Source organism: Cebidichthys violaceus, unplaced genomic scaffold (genome assembly GCF_023349555.1).
Source record: "Cebidichthys violaceus isolate CVI_PGR_0920_01 unplaced genomic scaffold, fCebVio1.0.p SCAF_10, whole genome shotgun sequence".
Taxonomy (NCBI): domain Eukaryota; kingdom Metazoa; phylum Chordata; class Actinopteri; order Perciformes; family Stichaeidae; genus Cebidichthys; species Cebidichthys violaceus.
In genome coordinates this window covers 17,372,864-17,396,467 of record NW_027176263.1, presented here as the reverse complement: position 1 = coordinate 17,396,467, position 23,604 = coordinate 17,372,864, and the positions used below count along the sequence as shown (strand labels likewise).

The 23,604-nt window shown below is 43.2% G+C and overlaps 1 protein-coding gene across 1 annotated transcript; it reads right to left on the bottom strand.

Annotated features, from left to right (window-relative positions):
* Nucleotides 1–259: 259 nt before the first annotated feature.
* On the bottom strand, nucleotides 260–19,321 carry pitx3 (paired-like homeodomain 3). The gene is made up of 4 exons (XM_068718377.1): nucleotides 19,142–19,321; nucleotides 12,266–12,383; nucleotides 7,911–8,116; nucleotides 260–1,679 (listed from the first exon to the last, which is right to left on the bottom strand). The coding sequence occupies exons 2-4, from the start codon at nucleotides 12,372–12,374 to the stop codon at nucleotides 1,110–1,112; spliced, it is 885 nt and encodes a 294-aa protein (XP_068574478.1). The 5' UTR covers nucleotides 12,375–12,383; nucleotides 19,142–19,321; the 3' UTR covers nucleotides 260–1,109.
* Nucleotides 19,322–23,604: the final 4,283 nt, after the last annotated feature.

The window sequence follows — 23,604 nt, the reverse complement described above, 5'->3', positions numbered from 1 at the left end:
AGGCGGAGTGTAGGTCAAACGTATCAGTGAGCGGCCATCGGGAACATCTACATCTCCCTCCAGCCTACTGCTCTCTTTCAGAGTTGCGTAAGGGTCGCCATGGAAGCGAGTCCGGGTTTCCATGGCGCAGTGCTTATTGTTGTGGGACCTTAGTGTTGTCGCCTGCGTCACCCAACTGTACATAAGAAAAGACATGTTCTGTTCAACGTCAAAGTCCACTTGTAGTTGATAAAAACGGATCCTTTAATTGGTTCTTTAATGAGACAAAGCAGGCTACACCAGGAGAAAAAAAGCTTGTTTTTTGTTGACAACTGCACTCTTACATACATTTTTACAGTCATGGACTCCCTTTGTATAACACCACACAAATCTAGATACTCAATGGCTTTTCAGAGTTTTACTTGACAAATCTGATATTCTGTGTTCTGTACGCTTGAGGTCGTGGTCAGGACCGCCCACCCAAGCTGACCTTTGACCTTCCGAGGGGAGAAAGAATTCACAACAAAGTTTAAAGTTCCTAAAGGATGTGCTCATAGTACATAAACCTAGGGGCCTTTGCGTTTGAAAAACATGCTTTTCTCATCTTTAAAGTACGTTTTCATATATTTTTTTGTCACATACAAAACAAAAAAGTCCGTTATATACATCCTCCATGTCTCCCGCATTGCAACCACAGGTCCCTTTTCCTGCAACAGCAGCAAAGATCGCGTTTGATGATTTTGGGCCAAGATGTTGACCACCAGTCCAGTTGAAGCATCCATGTTTTTTTTTACTCTTGGTTTCTACGTTTACTCTAATCATGCAGGTCAAAAGAAGGAAACAAAATGATAATGGTTATAATCTTTAGAAATCCTTTGAAGCAGTTGGTCAGTTCAGCAACAAAGTCTCACAAACTGGAAAGAATTCCTTTGAAATGCAGTGGTCCGTCTAGGCATGTCTATTTGTCGTGTCACTTTTGAAGCTTATTCTCATTGTGTGCCATCAGAACACGACGTGCCAGTCTGCAGCGCGTCAGGCAGCTGAGAGATGAGCTGAGGAGATGTGAAGTGGGGTAATAAAGGACTTACAGCTGGTCAGTTGGGTCAGGGGTCGTCATCGGAGCTTCTTCTTCATACCGGCCGGTCAACAGCATATTGGCAGGGGCTCAGGTTGGACACGGGGTTCTGCACTGCCGGATAAGCGAAGTTGGTGTGCTGCTTGGCCTTGAGCCGCAGGCTGGCCAGGCTGGAGTTGCAGGTGTCTCTGTACATGTAGGGGCCGGCCGTGGTGGCGTAGGGACACGTGGCCGCGGTCACCGCTACCGAGTTGAGCGCCGTGGGGCTGTTGAGGTTGTTAAGGTTGCCCAGGTTGTTGAGCCCCGTGGTGGGAACCCCGGCCACCGCTGAGGGCACCATGCTCGAGGCCATGTTCATGGAGGGGATGGAGCTGGGGGGGGAGAACATGGGCTGGGATGATAGGGGGCTTACATTCATTGAGTTAAAGAATGGGAAGCTCTTGGCGGAGAGCGGGCTGCTTGCTAGGCTCTTGGTGGCCCAGTTGTTGTAGGAGTAGCCCGTGTACATGTCGTCATAGGGCTGCATGAGTCCATTGAACTGGGCACCGAAGCCATTTTTGCATAACTCCGCCTGCTGGTTCCTCTCCCTCTTTCTCCACTTAGCACGGCGGTTCTTGAACCATACCTACGGAAGGCAAAAGACGGAAAAATCATTGCAGTGTTCAGTCTATTTGTTGAAGCATTACAGCCACTATAAAAGCAGGAAAGAAACATTGAATATGCAGGATCAAAAAGGCCTCTTTAGATATCTTTTATTAAAAGTTCCAAACTCGGCTTCATCGGGACAGTGTGGGTTTTGGTGAGAAGTGGAACAGACATTGTCTTTTTCAAACTGAGCCACGTCAAAAACAGCTCTGTGTGAAATGTGAAATAACCAAAAACTACTTTTGAACTTATTTTCTCATAATAAGAAGCATATTATTAAAATGTGTTTTCAGGACCTTGAACGTTTTTATTGAGCCGCTTCAAATTTATTAAAAAAAACAAACAAAAACATAATTCTTATTGGAGACCAAAGATAATATTATTAATAGCATTCAGTCGACAGTAATGTTTAAGTAGGTGGAGTGAATCATTTAGTCGATTGTCGCATGTTTCCAGAGCTTCACTTATAATAAAGATGAATGTTAGTTTTGCACAGTAGAACAAAATAGAGTGACTGATTAAGTGAACTATCAGAAAGTGTCGCGAGTCAATAAAGTCTAATTCTAAAACACATCTAGAGTATCCTAACCCCTCTCAAATACTTTCAGTAATATTGTGTGCATATATCCAGAGTTTGTGAAAAAGACATAATGATCCCAGAAAGTAAGTTGAAGTGTATCATCAAACAGTCATATTAGGCAAAGCTTATTAAAACTAATCATTGACTTATTTGAATAGTGAGATCCCAATGAAAGAAATGTCAGGGAAGGGCAATCTTCACATTTGTCATTTTGTGGTCCTATATTTGAAGGATATGAATTGGATTAATGCTTTAGTGAAAAATCTAAATTGAGGGTTTTTAGAAATGAAAACTGAGTTCCTCTTTGTGTAAAGTTGTGGACAAACTTTTGCTTTGAATTGGACAGAAACCTGTCATTCGTGGATACAGAACTGCATGAATACAGAATGTGTCTGTGTTCGTTTCACATTCAAATCATTTACTATCAAATGTTTTCCTCTTAAATCCTCGTAAAACTTTAACAGGCCTTTCCCGCGTTGATGCTTAGCTGTCTCTCGGCTCCCTTTGGCACGCATGCTGTGTATCATCCAATCCTCTGTTATTATAGTAACAGAATGCTGTTGACCATTAATATGAGTATAAAGTGTATTTCCATCCCGCTCAGTGACAGCGGGGGAAACCCCACGCCAGAGGACAGGAGCCACCCAATCTTTACGGTGACTCGGAGGCAATGCTGTTAGACGGTTTGTGGAAGAGGCTGAATGTCAAGGTTACGCAGACACATTTATATACAGTAGGTCTTCTGTGAAACGCTCTCATGGTTGATTGACGTCAAGGAGATCAAAATACTTTCCGTAAAAAGAACAACCTGACGTGGATTTAATTGAGAATCGAGCCATCAAAGGCCTCCGATGTGGGTCGGGAAGATGACAATTCCCCGACAGACACGCTCATCTGAATTGAGCTATTAATGGAGGAATATGACTCTCTGATTCGTCCCTGAACGGTTCCTCAAAAGCCCTGAATCTGTTAGGTTCTTACAATGACTTTGAGTCATTTGCCCTCAGCCTCTGTGACTGGAATGACTGGAGCACACGTTCTATGAGGAAACAGACAGAACACCGAAACAAAATGAGTGACGCTGTTAACGATGAAATCCTACCCCTACACCTGAATGAATGTTATGAAACCTTTAAGTTTTAAATTAGCCATCCTCAACATTTGTTGTGTTATGGTTTCAAAATGAGGAATAAAGTCGGAGCAAAATGAAATACAAAATAGGAGTATGTTCATTAGCTAGTTGCTAACTTTGTCATTTTTTATTTGAGTCATTGCTATTATGAAATTTAATTAATTTGTGCGGCTTTAAACATAAATTGACCTTACAGGCTGTTTGTAATCATGTATGAAATGTCAGCGCTGAAAAATTTCAATTGAACATATTGTGTTTCTGCGGTAGGTAGCTTAATATACCGTAATGGGTTCATTTTATAATCACGCTTCTAAACAGATGATGACTTGCTGGGAAATGAAAACGCGTAGAAAAAGACGTCACTTGCTAAACATCAGCATGTGAACAGTTGCGATCGCGTTAGCATGCTGACGTTAATCGTTAGCTCGAAGCGTCACTGTGCCTCAGTAACCACTAGCGGAGCTGTGGACCAGAGCGCTTACAGCATATGAGATCGGGTGAAGGTCCCGCGCACGATACTGACGGCAATGCAGCAGTCAAGTTAAGAGAAGCGAGTCGTATCTCTGTGGTCTGAAATCACAAATCACACACGTTAGCTTCGAAGGTCTTTACGGTCTGTGAAGGATCAAACGCTGTCTGTCGCTACTCCCTCGACCCCCTCAATGAGTTCTTCCACTTTGAAGATTAACAACAGCTCTCTGACAAATCTCATGAATCAAGCCGGTGGGTGTTTCGGGCATGTGTCGGGGTTAGAAAGGCCACTGCTAGACATCAGCGATGAGACCGTGTGCTGTTGTCCTTTCAAAACAACAACCAAGAGTGTGTGCTATGTGACCTTTCATCCAGCCAACATTAATTTGATCCATTACTCGTAAAGCAGGCCAGGGATTGTATTGTCATCCATCAGAATGCGTGTCCTGCTTCATATAGCTACAATGACCAAACCCCTGGGCGTGGGCTCACTCTGCTGCACCTCTGACATTTAGCTTTGGTGTGTGAACTGAAGCTTTGGTAGAAAGGGAATTCTAACAAAGCTGTATTTTCTGACCATTTAGGTATCATATATTTTCTCCTGCTATGACCGAGCCTACGTTACACAATGGTTAGGGTCGGACCAGTAGAACCACTGAAGAGCCTCCTCTAAATCTATGTCCTGTTGTTAGTTGTTGTCCATCAGGGTTTTGTGTGTTTTGTATGAGTCATTGCTTCAAGCCAATTTCCCTGTAAGGGACAATAAAGATACTTTGAACTTTGAGAATGTGGCTTTAGAAATGATAATAGTCACAGCTTTGAGTGGTCGGAAAGACTAGAGAAGCGCTATACAAGTACATTTACCATTTATTTCAAAAACTGTGTAGAACTAAGTAGTCACTGAAGTAGTCATTTTGGAAATAACATTACACTGGTTTTTGTAAGGAAAAAGTCAGATTTAAATGTTTTGAACATTTCTAAAAGTTCATCAACACAGTTTCAATCCAACATGACACAAATTCTAAACGCACATTATCTTGAAGAACCTAAGATGCTTTAAACCTGCGTGAACGATTTTTAACTAACACCTTTTTAGTTGACATGGCAAACGTGTGACCAGACAGTTGCTTTTTCACACATACAACAGGCAAAAAGCAATATTTTCATTCATTTTACAGCAGCTTTTCAGTTGACCATAAAATGTGATTCTCTTCTTTAAAACCAGTAGCTTGACGAAGAAGATACACGTCACCGTCTTCCTCAGGTGTTAGAGCAAGACCCTGAGATGGGAGAGAAATCCCCGGAGAAGCTAAGAGGACCATCCGTTTTCTTTATTTGTCGTTTACAGTTCATTTAAATTCAATAATGTTTAAAAGAAGTAACAGCAATGTACCAGTGACACAATGTACCTGTGACACAATGTACCTGTGACACAATGTACCAGTGACACAATGTACCAGTGACACAATGTACCTGTGACACAATGTACCATTGACACAATGTACCAGTGACACAATGTACCACTGACACAATGTACCTGTGACACAATGTACCAGTGACACAATGTACCATTGACACAATGTACCAGTGACACAATGTACCACTGACACAATGTACCTGTGACACAATGTACCAGTGACACAATGTACCACTGACACAATGTACCTGTGACACAATGTACCAGTGACACAATGTACCACTGACACAATGTACCTGTGACACAATGTACCAGTGACACAATGTACCACTGACACAATGCACCAGTGACACAATGTACCAGTGACACAATGTACCACTGACACAATGTACCAGTGACACAATGTACCAGTGACACAATGTACCTGTGACACAATGTATCACTGACACAATGTACCAGTGACACAATGTACCTGTGACACAATGTACCACTGACACAATGTACCATTGACACAATGTATCACTGACACAATGTACCAGTGACACAATGTACCACTGACACAATGTACCAGTGACACAATGTACCTGTAACACAATGTATCACTGACACAATGTACCAGTGACACAATGTACCATTGACACAATGTATCACTGACACAATGTACCTGTGACACAATGTACCAGTGACACAATGTACCAGTGACACAATGTACCTGTGACACAATGTATCACTGACACAATGTACCAGTGACACAATGTACCAGTGACACAATGTACCACTGACACAATGTACCATTGACACAATGTATCACTGACACAATGTACCAGTGACACAATGTACCACTGACACAATGTACCAGTGACACAATGTACCTGTAACACAATGTATCACTGAAACAATGTACCAGTGACACAATGTACCATTGACACAATGTATCACTGACACAATGTACCAGTGACACAATGTACCTGTAACACAATGTATCACTGACGCAATGTACCAGTTACACAATGTACCAGTGACACAATGTACCATTGACACAATGTACCACTGACACAATGTACCAGTGACACAATGTATCACTGACACAATGTACCAGTGACACAATGTACCTGTGACACAATGTACCACTGACACAATGTACCTGTGACACAATGTACCACTGACACAATGCACCAGTGACACAATGTACCAGTGACACAATGTACCTGTGACACAATGTACCACTGACACAATGTTCCACTGACACAATGTACCTGTGACACAATGTACCACTGACACAATGTACCTGTGACACAATGTACCACTGACACAATGTTCCACTGACACAATGTTCCACTGACACAACATAGGACTACCAGCGAAACCATAGACAATGTACCAGTGAAACAACATTGGACTACTAATGACGCAATGTACCAGTGAGACAATGAAGGACTACTGCTGAGACAATGTACTAGTGAGACAATGAAGGACTACTGCTGAGACAATGTACTAGTGAGACAATGTACTGTTGAGACAATGAAGGACTACTGCTGAGACAATGAAGGACTACTGCTGAGACAATATACTAGTGAGACAATGACAAACTACTGCTGAGACAATGAAGGACTACTGCTGAGACAATATACTAGAGAGACAATGAAGAACTACTGCTGAGACAATGAATAACTACTGTTGAGACAATGAAGAACTACTGCTGAGACAATGAAGGACTACTGCTGAGACAATGAAGGACTACTGCTGAGACAATATACTAGAGAGACAATGAAGAACTACTGCTGAGACAATGAAGGACTACTGCTGAGACAACGTACTAGTGAGACAATGAAGGACTACTGCTGAGACAACGTACTAGTGAAACAATGAAGGACTACTGCTGAGACAATATACTAGTGAGACAATGAATAACTACTGTTGAGACAATGAAGAACTACTGCTGAGACAATGAAGGACTACTGCTGAGACAATGAAGAACTACTGCTGAGACAATGAAGGACTACTGCTGAGACAACGTACTAGTGAGACAATGTACTGTTGAGACAATGAAGGACTACTGCTGAGACAATGAAGGACTACTGCTGAGACAATATACTAGTGAGACAATGAAGAACTACTGCTGAGACAATGAAGAACTACTGCTGAGACAATGAAGGACTACTGCTGAGACAATGAAGAACTACTGCTGAGACAATGAAGGACTACTGCTGAGACAATGAAGGACTACTGCTGAGACAATATACCAGTCAGACAATGTAAGACTACTTCTGAGACAATGTGCCATGAAATCCCAGACTAGATTTCACAACGTCAATGAACGAGAGGGCTATCTGTTATCAGGGCTCAGGTTTGAATGTGGCTTCATCCCTGGTGGGTCTAGAACTCTAAACCCGTGAGGGGGGTCATCAGAATTCATTCACAGAACATGGAGCTTTAATGGGCTCCATGTTCTACCAACGTTCACCTTTGCCGACATGATTAAGCAAGAGAAAAGCTGACAGTGTGTTCTTATAAAACACTGCACTTCAGTGATGAGATCACTACTGAAGCCACACGCTGTAATACAAAGCCCGGTTCTGTGTCCCAGAGGGTCCAGAGTGCGTGTACTCACCCTGACCCGTGCTTCAGTGAGGTTGGTCCACACTGCGATCTCCTCTCTGGTGCTCATGTCGGGGTAGCGGTTCCTTTGAAAGGTGGCCTCCAGCTCCTGGAGCTGCTGGCTCGTGAAGTGAGTCCTCTGCCGCCGCTGCTTCTTCTTCAGAGAGCTGTCCTCGGCGCTGGACTCGTCCAGCTGGTTCTGGTGGGATTTCTCAGTGTCTGCAGACACACAGAGAGACTACGGATTTCAAAAAGGACACTGGGAGGAGCGGCTCAGGAAGAGAGATGAGAACAGAACAACGCATCGCTGGATCACTAACAGATGGAACGCTGCAGACGTGGAACATTTCTCAGTGTTTCAGAAGGTTGAGAACATGCAGGAGGAACTGAAATGACCATTATATGAAAACACAGCTTTCCCTACCAAAGAATAACATGATCCTAAAACGAATAAAGTAACATATTTAGTATTTTTCCCACATTTACCATAACTTATTTGTGAAAAGAGAGAACAGTGTTCCTTCCTTTCTTTGAGTTTGTAAGAACCAGGACACGATATGGAGTACATGTACAGTAGATACAGTGGTGGAAGAAGTTTCAGATCGTTTACTGGAAGTAAAAAGTACCTCGATGTAAAGAAATGAAGTCCATTAGAAGTAAAAGTCTTGCATTCAACTTCTTATGAAGTACAGTAGTACAAAGTGCTTATTATGCAGATCTTTTATAGTGGTATTTTGTTATATATATATATATATATTAAATCATTGGATTATAATTACTAATATGTTGATGTGTATGTGCAGCACTAAATATTCTATAATGTTACACAGATATATAATTGTTGACTTGATGATACACAGGGTTTGGTATGTAAACTATACTTCCTATTGCTGTCAATGTTTCACTCTGAAATGTATGAAGTACTTAATTAAAGTACCTCATTATTTGTACTTAACCGTGGTATTTACATGTACTTGGTAGGTTCCTCTCTGTGCAGAAAATAGAACAGAGGACGCTGGGCTGAATTTAGAGCTGCTAAAGGTTAATCATTTAAACCAAATAAATGAAAATGAACAATGTTGAATAATATCGTATAACTTTATTATGAACACGTCTTGAGCTCTATGACGGTCTGGACAGGTTAGAGATGAAGCGGACTCAATTAGATGGACATGTTCCAACATTGTATCCATTTTCCCTGATAAGTAATTAGTAATTAGTAAGTGAGGATATTATGGGACCTGTGAAATAAAGTGCTGGCAGTGGTAAGAGGTTGAAAGCCTTTAATGCCTCGCATTAGGTGTAGCACATGCTCACACTCTCCTAAAATGCAGGAGGAGGCACCTGAACACAGAGCTGTGGTGCAGAGCGTTTGAACCCTGCAGGGAGAAGCAGAACTATCAACACACTGTTCTGTCACCGTCTCTGATCAAACCCACTGGATGTCAATGTCAGATCAAACCTCATCTGAAATCCCTCCATCCCACAATGAGCGTGTGACGCGGCCGAGAGAGGATGAGTCCGAACACTCCGTGAAACGTTCAGAGAAGTGCAGGGCCAGTGAGTGATTGCATTTGGCCCCCAGCGCAGTTTAAAGGACCACACATCCATGTTATGTCTGCCAGGGCTTCTCTGTGCCAGATCTGACTGCCGCAATTTGAGGACCTCACAGAAAGAAGTGAAATTAGTTGGCCGGCTAATCCTGCGGATCAGGCTTTTGTGACTGGGGCAAGTTGGGCTCTGTTTGGCGAGGGCTTAGCTCTCGGAGCAGTTCGAAATAATCAGCGGGGTTTAAAAAGAGGCTCCACAGGGCCGCCGGCAAAACCAATAAGGGCCAGGCAGAGGCTGTTATCTGGCAGTAAACTGACACTGGGTAAGCTGTCACTTAAGGCCAAAGTCTATAACACAATACTGAGGAAAGGGCAGACCTTTTTAGAGTGGGGCGCTGACCAACAATAGAAGCAATCTGACTGATAATGTGAAGACACGACAGAGCCGTTCCAGGTCAGCCGTTCAGAGAGCTCTAATCTGGGAAACCACTGCAACGGGCTTCAACTTCTAGAACGCTAAATTCAGATCATATTCACGGAATTAAGAAGCTCCACGAGTGAGCGGCTGCGTATGCACACTACCACACACACACACACACACACACACACACACACACACACACACACACACACAGGAGCCTTTAAACGCAGGCTGACACAGTCAAATCACAGCCTATTCAAGTGTTCATACTCTGAAGTTCATACTTTCTCAGTGTGAGTCACGCTCCATGACGTCACGTGATCCATCCAGACCTTCCACAGTTTGGACACAACATACAGTTTGTCTCTAAGCCCGTTGTTCTTCCTGGGGCCTTGGTGTGTGTGTGTGTGTGTGTGTGTGTGTTGAACCAGTCCAGATTTAACGTTGTATTTGGGTTCATTATAAAAGGAGAACAAACGGCAACAATTAACTGTAAGAAATATATTTCAATGCTAACATTAAAAAGCCTCGATCATACAATGCAGGACGAGTGTTCCCTCTAGAACCATACTGGAGAACATGTAGTAATAGCTCGCTATGCAATCACCGGGACGTGACTACTTGCTGGAGTCCTCTGTGTGAAGCCTGACGGCCCCTCACCACTCTGTGAGTCAACAGTAATAATCTGTGTAACAAATGAACCTACATTTGTACATTTTATTTACCACACTGACAGCTGTATGCTTTTCAGGAGGACAAATCCTCAAAGGAATTAAATTAACACATATTAATATTAACACATATTAAGTCTCAAAATCAAACTGTTTAATCATATTATAAGATGAATTTGGCATCATAGTTTATTGATCTATTTTATTATGAAAATATAGATCTGATTATTAAAACATGTAAACTATTAGAAACATTTTTTATAAAATAATAATTGCATTATTTAAAATAATGTTAGGTCATCAGCAGATGTTCTACTTCCTTGTGTCAACACAAACGTATTATAATAATAATATTATCGGTGCCAACATGCTCCATCTGGGCCTTTTTTTTTCATTTCATCAATCCAACATCTAGGCCCGGTATTCAGAAAGTGTCCGGTTCCACCAGGGACCAGGTTTACAGGCCGCCCACCAGTTTTACTTGAGAATGAATTCTTCAGGGCGAAATGAGAGAGCAGCAGCAGGAGACCCAGCGAAGCATTTTACACCACATTTCTGTCCAAAATAGTTTGTGTTTGACAGTTTGTTAGGACTACATTTCAAGCCACACACAGTTTAGCAATTAGATTGGGTTACACACACATAAACACACACACACACACACACACACACACACACACACACACCACTAGATAGAGATAGAGACAGATGGCTGGGTTACGATGTTTAACACTATATGGAGAAGTTAGAGAGATCCAGCAGATTATTTAACATTAATAATATGACAAGCTAAAAGTAGAGCGAGGCAGAGAGGAAGTAGAGTAGGATCATATCTGTCCTCACGTGACCGTTAACGTATAGATCACGTGAGGACAACTAAACCACCGATCACAAGCAACAGTTATTATTTTGTCTCATCGTGAATATTGTCGTGTTGGTGATCACACCTCCGTCCTCTCGTTGGGCCGCTGGAGGACTCATTCCCGCTGATTGAATCCGCCCACAGAGCCCTTAACGTGGGCTGAAGCGCTCCGACTCTGGCGCTCTCTGGAGAAATAGCTTTCGCTCTTTTGCAATTAATTTTATATATTTAAAATGAAATGCGTTTATGTGACCGCGAGCCCGTCAGCTCAGACCCCTCCTGCGGACATACGGAACGGGCCGTTTACCAGCTGCACGCAGTTCATCACACCGCTCCTCTTTACCGGCGGCTCTGATCAAACGGTGCTCCGGGTTTGAAATGAGAATCAATCTGCGCATTGCGGGACTGGTTGTCTTCTGTGATCCAGCATGCAGAAATAATTACTATCTGTTTGTTCTGCAGACAATTTATATCCATAATTTATTGACGCGATTGTGCGGAAATAAGCAGGCTTCTCCAATATGATGATGATGATTATTACTATTATTACAATTACTACCATTCTTGTATATATTTTGTATTATTATTATTATATTATAATTGCTGTTGTTATTATTATTGTATTATTATTATTATTACTGTAGAATGTCTCGCAGTCCTTTCTATTGCATGATGAAAGCTGTAACTCATTTCTTTTCTTTCATTTTAAACATCTTTTGCTGTGATCCGGTGTTCGCGCTGGAAGCTATGCGTGTGTGTGTGTGTGTGTGTGTGTGTGTGTGTGTGTGTGTGTGTGTGTGTGTGAGTGTGTGTGTGTGACACGTGTGCCCGGACGGACGTGAAGGTGCTCCGGTGCTCACTGACCGCTGTTGTCCTGGCCTTTGCATCCCTGCTCGTGCTGCGGGGTCCCGGAGTCGGAGAGCGACAGCGCCGGGCTGCGGGCCTCGCTGTCCGTCAGCAGGTTGAAATCCATAACCAGGTTCTGCAGACAGACACACAGACAGACGGACACGCGTCAGACAACCTCCTCCGGCACCGACTCACAGCTGAGCAGCTACAGAGCTCCTCCATCAGCAGCGGCTCATCGTGGAAATGTCGGGCCGTGATCAAAACCTTTCATTCTTATTGATAGTAATGATATTATGACGTCACAACATCCCTATAGCTCAGCTCCACCGTGCCCCTGTCACTACGGTAATATCCTAACTGCAACGTGCACAATATCAAGTTAACATGTAGTTTCTCTCACATTTCATTTAGACGGACTCACCGTTATTCTTTAATAGTCCCATCACTTCATAAAGAAAGCATTCTACATGAGCCTGATATTCAGAACGACATAATAAACATAGTGGGATATTTAAACTCTCAGTCTGCATTCTAAAAGGAAGGAAACACAACAACACAATATATCATGAAGTCTTTATCAAAGAGTGTGTTCATGTGTAGCCGTGATCACTTTCATGCTCTTTATTTCCTGAGTGATGAAGAACACCTGAACGCATCGTGTCCCTCTCTGGAGACTCCCTTCACTTTCCTATCTGGGGACATATGAGTGTATTTGAATCCGTTTGACGTGGCTTTGTGTGTATTGGTTTGGTTTAGCAGTGCGTTCTGTTTCTATTTTCTCTTTGATCTTTCCATTCACCCCCGGTCGGTTGTAATCCCGATCCCTTTACATAAGCCTGACATAAGCGGCTATAACAAGAGCTGCCCCGAACTGACTCTATTCTGAGCTACGTGGGGAGAGCAATAGAGTTATTGCTGTAAAATACACGACGACATTTCAGAGCCAGATTCTAGCCGAAGAGATGGAACTGTCGCCCGACGGAGCCCAAAAATAGCAGGAGGTTTATTCATCCGAGAGCAGTTGACACGTTGAACATGTTTGGACTCCGTCCCAGCTGAGGGAGGTTTGGGATGCTTCACTTGTAAAGTCAAAATCATTTGAATATTGCCATTTCATTTCACACGTTTGATCAAAAACAAGCATCTACAGTGCTGCTCCACAAAGCTCCGTTCTCAGGAGGTCCTCCTGTGACTTACTTAACATTTAAGTTATTCAGCTGGCAAAGAGTTGGACTTAAAGAGGAACCCACACATCTAAGGTGGGAGTAGAGGAATAAAGGAGTTCGTTTTTATCTTGGACACTAGTGAGTAAAACCTGAAGTTCACAGGTTTGAGAGGAAGGTCTTCTGAAGACAATGAATCAAGGTCCTCAAACCCTGAGTTTGAGCTGGGGTTTAACCACAGAACCGGTCTCTCTGTGTGTCGTCAGCGCTGCAGCTTCCAGCTTTACAAGCAGCACATTTACACATTTAGCTTTTCTGGGGAAGACGTATTTATGTCCCCCCCCCCCCCCCCCCTCACCTCTCCTCGCCTCTGGAGAGTGAGTTTCCCTGCCGCCTGTTTTCCACCGTGCCAGTCCTTTGTGTGCCAGTCACATGTGACCTCTGCTGGGGTTAGGTATGAAGCCTGGGGGGGGGTACAGAGCGTGGCATGGCACAACCAACAACAACACGCTATATGGCTTTGGTTGAACTCTTGAACCAGACTCACTGTCACCGTCTGAAACAGGCAATGTGACTTTATCTCAGCTGCTCTAGTGTCCCAGAGACGAGGCCGAGTCCTCCTCTAAGTCCTGAAAACACCGAGGATGAAGAACGGGTTTTCATCAGCGGGAAACATCTTGTCTTCTCGACATGTTCTCTATTAATCTCAGGGTTGTTGGTAGAGATGAAGCGGTACCAGTGTTCAAGAAGGATCTACTGGTCAGGACAAGCCCCGTTGTTCCACACGTCCCTTCAAAGAGACAAATCGTCCTCATATTTTTTAAACAGCTATCTATAACAAATATCCTCTTCGCTATTTGTGTCTTATCTACAGATATGCAGCGATGACTGCTGGGTAAAATGTATGTTGACGCTGTCCAACGTCGAGTCTTTTGGATCATGTGACGAGACACGCTGGCTATTAGGCACAAAACCCGTGAAGACTGAAGAGCTGCTGTCTAAATGCAGATGCAGGTTTTAGTCTAACGTGTTGTTTGTGTACAGCTGCAGAGGGCGAGCTCCTCTTCAGGTCATTAAAACATTCAAATATCCAAACACAACACTGAGGATCACGAGTCTCAACTCAGATCAACTTCACAACAAAACCATTAAAGAGTGAGAGAGATGTGGAAACACATGTGAAAAGTCCAGTTCTGATGATTCCGACACGCATTGAACAGTGAGAGGAGCTCATCAGAGTGTCTGTCATTGTGTTCTTCTGGTTCAAAGACGACATCACGGCTGCTTCCTCTTCACCTCTTCCTCACCCTCTGTAACATTGTGTCAGTCTCTGACAAAGCAACATAATGCTCCTCTAAAGCCGACCTGCATATTCTGATTAAAGGTTTAGCACCTTGTTACCGCTGAATACCTGTGACATCTGATCCTGGTCCACATCTTCTTCCGTGAAACAAACAAACACCTCGGCCCTCAAAATGTCGCCCGACGCACGTTTTCCTTTTTTAATATTCGTCGCTGCTTAACGCAACTGACATTTTCCAGAGGCTTTAAAGAAAGACTTGCATCTGTTTTCTATTTAGCGTGCGTGAGAACGATCCGTGCGTTTCACAGAAAGATTAGGAGGCAGGAAAATGGGTATTCTGCTGTCGGCCCAGAGGCCATCGCTGCGTCCCTGGGAAAGAAGATGTGAGACCGAGGATAAGGTCAAGTCTCCCAGAAGAGAGATTACCTCCATGAGCACACTGCTTCTGTGCTGTGGCCTCAGATTAATGAGCCTCTCCTATGGATTTGTGGGTCAGAAAGATCACGCTCCCCCTCGTTCACGGCCGCGCAAATATCCTCTCTTTTCTTGATTCGTTGAATGACTCAATTACAGAACATAATCTGTTTTTTTGGATTTCTAAAGGACTCCATGTAACATGTGAGCAGCCATTTGAATTCACTTCATTTGTGGGCTTTTCTGTAAGCGCCCGTGTTTCACGAGCTGATGCTACATTTGTCTCATTTTGTGTTTTTCCAACAACCGTGATCTGACATTTGGGGCGAGCCTCCTCTGACGGAGCGCCGTGTTCATCAAATGTTACAGGCGAATTACAGATATGGCAAACATAAGCAGCATGCTATCGCCTTCTCTGTAGGATTATTTTGACTTCTCTGAGGAAAGGTCAACGTGCTCTCTGTCCTTTTGAACAAGCCTTCACTCAAACAACTCGGCACAAATACACAGCAAGTGAACACACAACGTTTGACTCTTTAAAATGAGGAGGCGGGCCGCGTCCTGTGTGCTTGAAGCAGCGTTACCTTTGCTGTGGATGTGCGTTGAGCCATTTCTCTGGGTGGTAGAGTCTAAGTTGTCCCAGTGTGTGGTGGAACAGCTCAGTCTGGGTGCTCTCTGACAGAGCAACAGCTGTCCCTTTGTGAGAGCAGAGCCCAGTATTAGCAAGGTCCAGTATTTTGGTCAGAATTGTAAATGGGGAGTCAGTCCAGAGGGCTAAATCCGCCGTGGCAGTGATGGATGGACAGACGGCCTGGTGTCAGTGTGGTGGTGGTGGTGGTGGTGGTGGTGGTGGGGGGGGGGGGGGGGGGGGGAGGGGCGTGCAGGTGATGCAGGCAAGTCATTTTGCCCAGAGCAAGGTGTCAGCACCCCCACCCAGCTACACACACACAACCAGGGTTGCCACATGATTATATTTCCAAAATCAAGAGCCCTGCTCCCCCTCCCCACGAGCTCAATATGGCCAACACGCTCTCACTGAGCTAACGAGCTCAGCGGCTGACAGTCAGTCAGTCTCGCGCTGTGCTGATGTTCAGTTCCCTCTGTGGGGACACATCCCACCTCCCGAGTCAAGTTCATGGAAGTCTAAAATAACCCTGATAGGACAGACCCAGTCTACTTCCTGGAGCACCTGTGGCTCTGCGGCCCCATCCACCTGACACGCCGCACCGCCGCCTCCGCGCTCAGATCTCACACAGGCCTCCGGGGCCTCCTGCTCAGAAATGGACGCCAATCAACAGCAAGATGAGAGTTTGCATAAGCAGCAGCGCTTTGCATAAGCAGTCGCCCGGTGACACCGATCTCATTAAAATATATATATATGGTGATGATAATAAAAAAAAATAATAATGGAGCAAAAATCCTCTCATTTTTCGGGATATTGCCGGGTCCATCTGGCGGTGCGCGCGGCAGACTGCTCGCATTTCCACGGAGTGCGCGCATTAGCCCGGGAATTATTCATAAACGCGTCGAGAATTAATTCACGGGATTAAGAGTTGATTAAGATGTGTGTCACTTTGCGGTCTGAGAACTTATTAAGGGCCTCCTCGAAGAGGCGGCAGATGGAATTTCAGTCCAATGTTTGTAGATGTTAATTTCTGCCCTCCTATAACACACATTTGCATATGATTGAGAAAGAGAGAGAAGGAGGCCGAGGCCGTCCTGCAGCGCGGAGAGCGGGGACATAATTGTCTGTGTGAAGCAATACAAGTCCACAACAGTGATTAACACACAGCCTTCATACAACAATGCACCTCGGCGTATCCCCTGGTCATGACTCGGTCCATGAGGTATAACGACGTTTTGTTCTGAAATGATGTCAGCTACAGAGGGAGCACATTTATAACACATTGATATCATTCATGTTACATATAAATGACGTGTTGATTGTGATGAGAACGTGAGTTATAAGGACGTTTTTTCTTTTACAGGTAATAGTTTTAAATTATAAATTAAACATGGGTTTGAATACATATTTTAGCTGCACGTTCTGGCCCGCTGTAGCGCTTCTGAACGCCGTGGTAATATCATAATATTATGAAAGCTGTTAGAGGCAGTGAGGAGGATTTTCGGGGCTGATACATTTTAAATAACCGGTTTGAAGGGACGCAGATGCGCGGCGGTGTCGGCCTCTTTGGTCCCGCGGGCCGTGGCCTTCAGACCGGCCTCTGCGGTACACGGACGTGGTGATAACCTCTAAAAGATATATTTACATTCTACCCGGAGGCCAAACGTGAACTTCGATTAAACAAATCTATTTTCATATGTTCTGCCCCCGGAGCAGATGCAAAAGAGGCTGCAGCGGAAGGCCTGCTCGGGAAATCTGACCTGGTGCTTCTTGAAAGCAAATCTACGAACCCTTCATTTTTATAATATAAAAGAAAAAGAACAGCGTGGGCTTTGAAAAAAAAAACAAAAAAAAACGAAACTAGGCTGTTGTTTAATAAAACGCTCGTGACCTGAACCTTAAAATACGGATTAGGCCTTTTATTTTGTAAGTATTAAATATGAATTCTGGATGATAACTCGTGCATTGTGGGCTTCGCTATTTATTTTGATTTCCACATTTACGGTTTATTTATTCATGCGTGTATTTTGAACGAGTAATGCAGAATGTGATGCAGGTTTCACATTGTTTGATCCTAAAACATTGTGAAACCTGGTGTTTAGGCCTAACAACGGGCCGTAGTGAGGAACTATTCTTAAAATAATTTTTGACTGACATATACATATTTTAAAAATATCCACGCGCTGAAGAAGACCGTGAGATGCTGCTGAAAACTCTTTTAACCATTTAATTATTGTTATTTGAATTATTATTAAAGTTAACATTCGTCACCATTATTACTGTTATTATTGTTATTTATAATTATTGTTATTATTACTGTTATTATTATTAATAATTATTGGTATTATTACTATCATTATTACTATTATTATTATCATTATTATAGCATTATTATTGTTTTAAATCAATGTCGAGAAAGAACTTTTAAATAATCATATCATAAACGTCGCTCTTAAATATTAAAAAGTTACAAACATAATGTATAACATGTATAACAGATATTTTAAGCATAAGTAAGATTGAAGTTGTGGATATCGAGTTTGTGGCGCGTGCTCGCGTGTGCGCGCGTGGCTGCTCGTTGGGGACTTGCAGCTTTGTTTTTCTGTCCGCGGGCTCCGTGGGCCCGGCAGTCACCTGCCACTATCCATTTCCTCCAGATATCTCTGACCTCCCAAATATTTCACAACGGAAGTCTGAGAAATGTGGAGCAAAAACACAGCGAACCGTAAACACGCGCGTTCCGCTCCATGCTGCAGGAGAACCGGGCTTTTTTTCTCTGCTTCACCCGTGAAGTGTCTCTCCGTCGGTCCTCGCACACGCTGACGGAGAACGTGGGGCTGCGGGACGTCCACAGCAGCAGCCTGATGTTCAGTCAAAGCGTCACGTTTAGCGAGGCCCAGCTGACCCGGAGCCTTTACGCAGAGCGCGTTTTCATCTTTGAATTAACAGTTTGAAATATGTTGTATTATTGCGTAATCACGGTGGTCGTTTGTCCTGAATAGAAGACACAACGCACACGTCTGAATATGTCACGTTGGCCGACGTGTCGCCGCTCATCAACAACACTAATCCGCTCCGACGCGCACCTCTAAGTAAACTCCAGCTGTTCCGATGCCCTTTTTCTGCTTCGTCCAAGCCGCATCCAGAGCCGTTAAACGCGTTCAACTGTGCTTCAACTTTTACAAGAAGTGTGCTGCTATCATGGAAGGCTTCCACATGCACCATAAGAGTTAATGAAGCCCCTGCTTTAGCCACATCCTGGCTAGATTGTGTCAACTTTTACGCACAAATAAAAAAGCGCTGGATGGATTAAAGGGAGGTACAATTAAATCAAATTAAAAAAACAGAGAGAGAGGAGAGAGAAAAGTGCGGTTATTTGCACTTACATCGAATCCCGGTGTGGTTAAATTAATCCGTGGAAAAGGCAAAGAGCTGCGCTACAGGCTGTTGGGTGTCCTGGCCTCAGGTTTGCTGGTGACATGGACAAAAAGTTCCCCGCTGCGTCAGAAAGTCAGAAAAGGCGTCAGTCAGTCAGTTTCCTCTTTCTTCTCCTTCCCCCTGTGCTGTCAGACATGAAGGCTGTGGAGTTGTGAGGCTTGATCCCCACACAGAGTAAAGGGAGGGGGGGTGGGGGGGGGGGACTTCATGCTAAATATTGTGCGTGACAGGTCCACTGTAGAAAGGACGGCCCCCTACTCTCACTCTCTCTCCCTCTGTCTCTCTCTCTCTCTCTCTCTCTCGCTCTCTCTCCCTCTCACTCTCTCTATCTCTGTCTCTCTGTCTCTCACTCTCTCTATGTCTCTCTCTCTCTCTGTCTCTCTCTCTCTCTCTCTCTCTCTCTCTCTCTCTCTCTCTCTCTCTCTGTCTCTCTCTCTCTCTCTCTCTCTCTCTCTCTCTCTGTCTCTCTCTCTCTCTCTCTCTCTCTCTCTCTCTCTCTCTCTTTGTGCGCTCATGGGGCTCACACAGCAGCATACACACAATGAGAGCAAACACTCTCTCCTCATCTCCTTCCCCATTGGCTCTCTGTCTACAGACTCTCTCCTCTCTCCATCTCCTTCTCCCAGCAGCCTCCACTGTGCAGTTTGTATTGACCTGCACTGTTGGTCTGGACCTTTGGTTTCTTTTATTTCATTGTTTTGTTTTATTACTGTTATTTTATTAATTACTTTGATGGTAAAGCTATGTCTAGGAAACAATACATTTTAAGAAAAAATAAAACAGCTGCAGGAGAAATAAGAGAAACAAAGTTCCTTGTGTTAAACGTGACACTTTTGGAGAGTTATAGAGATGTGTCTGGAACGAGACAAGATGTTTGATATTCAGAGAAGATTTGCAGTTCAGATGTTTGAAACAGTTGAAATGCTGCAGTTGAAGTTGAAGTGACAGTCTAAATACAATCACTGCACCCTGAAAGAACCCTGAAAGAAGTGGAACATCGAACTGATGATCAAGCACTAAAAGCAGACACAGAGGGGTCAACCTGCCCCGACTGAACCCTCCCACCTTCATGTTCCAGTAAGCCCAGTAACCAGTGCTCTTTTGTGCTACGTTGTGATAATTATGATAAACACAACTTCATGTAGAAATATGCACCATGTGAGCACAATGTAAACTAGAGATGAGATCCTAAAACAAGAGACAGAATCAGTTGTTAGCAGAAGCTCCAGAACCACTGATGTCCACGTTCTCTCCAGCTGGCCTCTCGTTCTCCCTGAGGCCGAGCATGGCAGTTATTACTTAGAGGAGGAAGTCAGATGACATTATTATAGGACAACAAAGTAAGAAAGTAACCATTTTAACCCATAAACGACGTTTCCCTAACCTCCACAGAACTCTTATTTTAAACCAAACCGTGATCTTCACTAAAGCCAACAGTTGTTACCTGAACACAACCAAACATTAACCACAGTGTTGTCATAAGACAGCTTTACTCTTCAACAGTGATGTGGAGCGGTTAAGGATGGAACAATCAGATCACAAACAGTGTCCTTAAGCATTACAAACTGTGTGTCCTCATTTGAGTGAGAGGACTTTCTACGAGACAGACACAAGAAGATGCAGCAGATGTACTAAACATGAGCTAACATGAAGGCTTTATTAATGCATTATTTCTTGGAGACACTCCTTCTGAAAAGAGGACTTTTTAAAAAATATAGATATCACCACAAGCTAACATTAAGACACTGTTTTTTTGTATTACAAGTTTTCTGAAAATGTAGGTTTAAATATACAATTATCGTTTGAAATTTGCACTGATTTTCATACATTTCCAGACAGAAGTCTGAACATTGGAGGCTCAAAGTTACGCTCAAAATGCATGTTTCATTTTGTGGACATATTAGAGTCAAAGGTATTTACAGAAGGACTTCTGGATATGTCTTTGTTTTCACTCCATACATTTGAAAATATTGTCAACAGCCATAAATAACAATCCATTTTCTGCATGTTTTTAGAACTAAATTGTATAAATCAGACTTTGAACAATACAAACCCCTTCATATAAAACCATTAGAACACAGAGAGGAGTGAAACTGTACAGTTTGGTGTATGTAAGAGCTGCTGAAGTAGAGATTTATCCCTCAGATTCTGAGAAAAAACTCATTTAGAGAAAACTGCTTAGGTGAATATGCTAATGAGGCATTACTTTATGGTAGCTATTGGTCAATTTAGGAGTGATCTACAGACGCACACATTCAACAATTCTTCCTTTCAGGATGAATTGTAACAACATCATTTGGTCAAACGTTTCCTTTTGTCCAATAGAGCGGAGTAAATACCTGCAGAGTTAACTACATCCCCTTCAGCCTCAGCTGTACTCTGCTCTTAGTGGTAATACTCAAACATTAGCACGCTAACACGCTAAAGTAAGATGGTAAACGGTATCATTGTGAGCATGTTAGCATGCTAGCTCACAGAACCATTGAATACAGCCTTGCAGCGCTGCCAGCATGGTTGTAGACTCTTGAAAAAGATCTAAATGTTCAACCCCTGCCATAACGAGGGGAAACATCTGTTGGACGCACATTCAAAAACGGTGCTTGCTTCCTGTTTCGCCCTTTTATTTGAGCAAAAAGTCAAACTCACGACGGGACTTTTATTGTGAGGGCAGTGGAAGTGTTTGGTAGAAATGTTGGACCACATATGCTGCACAAATCTCCATCAAAATCCAGTTTAACTCCCAGTATACAGCTCTAGTTTGACTGGAATCGGTGGGAGAGATTAGATAGCGGCGCTAACGCTAGTTAATGATGTGCTAATGTTAGCGCTGCAGGTTTGTGTGACGAGTATCACTAATACATAACGTTTCACCATGAGGTCCAAATCCACTGAACCAACCATGAAGGAACTCTGAACCCACTGATAAGAGTCTCTGGAGCAGAGCGGTGTGGTAGTCAGACCCTGGTCTGAGCTGGATGACGCCACGCTATCATTGGCCAGGTTGCGTCCAAGGGTCAATTATCCTAGCTTAGCATAAAGACTGACACCAGGAGGAAACAGCTATTCTGAACCAACTTATTTAAAGCTCATTAAATAACAATCTCTCTCTCGCTCTCTCTCTCTCTCTCTCTCTCTCTCTCTCTCTCTCTCTCTCTCGCTCTCTCTCTCTCTCTCTCTCTCTCTCTTTTGTTTAACGCTCTCAGGAAGACGTGTGTAAAAATTAAAATGTATGGCAATAGATGCAATTATGGTTTCCAGGTTCCACAGGTAGAATGTATTTGTCCTACAGACAATATTTGGAGCACTTCTGCAGCTTGGACTTTGGCAGCTTGGCAAGTTTTCCTTTAAATTGGCTTTTGATTCCAGAGTTTACTGTCAATACATTTAGCAATTAAGTTGCCATGTTTTGTTCCCAACTGGCCACAAGCTAAACCTATAGGACACATTATTCACATTATACAGGAGGTCCTGTGTCATGTATGTCCAGTAACATTCAGGATCTCATTGGAAGAAAAGATAGACTATTATCATATCCTGTCTTGTGCACATTTTCACAGCCATGAATTTGCCCTCAGGCCTCAAGAAGGGCTAAAAAAAAATATCCAAGAATGTTGTAACTTGTGATAAACAAGCCTCAATTCATCAGTTCCACATCTTTCAAACAAGAATACACTCGCCAAATATGACACAAGACATATGACATTGTTTAAGTTCATGTTTGTATGTTTCATGAATGCTGATTCTTTGCCTTCTCACCAGACAGGACAGATTTATGAACACTACAGACACACAACATGACATAAGCATCACGCACCAGAACCCTCATCTGGAGCCTGCAAAGTGGTGCAAATGTATCACTTCTGGTGTTTTATCTTAAGGATTGTAGATAAACGAGACGATCAGAATTAAAAGAATCTCATTGCTCTTACTCTCATTTCTGTAATTAATGATGTGCAGACTCACGTCAAAGACACAAGCTCACATAAATATTTTCAGTTTGGATGAAGGAAATGTAATCAAGAGACATCCAGCTGTTTCATATGCAGCTGGACAGGGATGTGGTGGACCAAATGAGGATAAGCAAAGCAACTTCATGGATATTAAAGATGATTTTTTTAGAAAGTCTCTGTTTCTTTGATGAAAGCTGGTTCTTTAGGCACTGACGATTAAATCAATCTGTGACCGCATGTTTGTTCTAACATTGCAAAATGTACCGTAGCTACATGTTGAAAATGACATATTTGCTCATGAAATGTTGCAATTACAAATGCTGCAGGTGATCAAACAGAGCTCATCGATTCCATTTGCTTTAAACACGGAGCAGTAGATGTTGAGGGCTGCTCATGACTCCTCTGAGAGAGAAGAGCTTCTAGGACTTTAGCAGTGCATGGAGCCCTCCTCCACATAGAGA

Coding starts and splice junctions, on each gene's coding strand:
- pitx3 (XM_068718377.1), bottom strand. CDS start 12,374: ATGGATTTCAACCTGCTGACGGACAGCGAGGCCCGCAGCCCGGCGCTG. Junction 8,117..12,265: donor CAAAGGCCAGGACAACAGCG/GTCAGTGAGCAC, acceptor GTGTGTCTGCAG/ACACTGAGAAATCCCACCAG. Junction 1,680..7,910: donor TCACTGAAGCACGGGTCAGG/GTGAGTACACGC, acceptor TGCCTTCCGTAG/GTATGGTTCAAGAACCGCCG.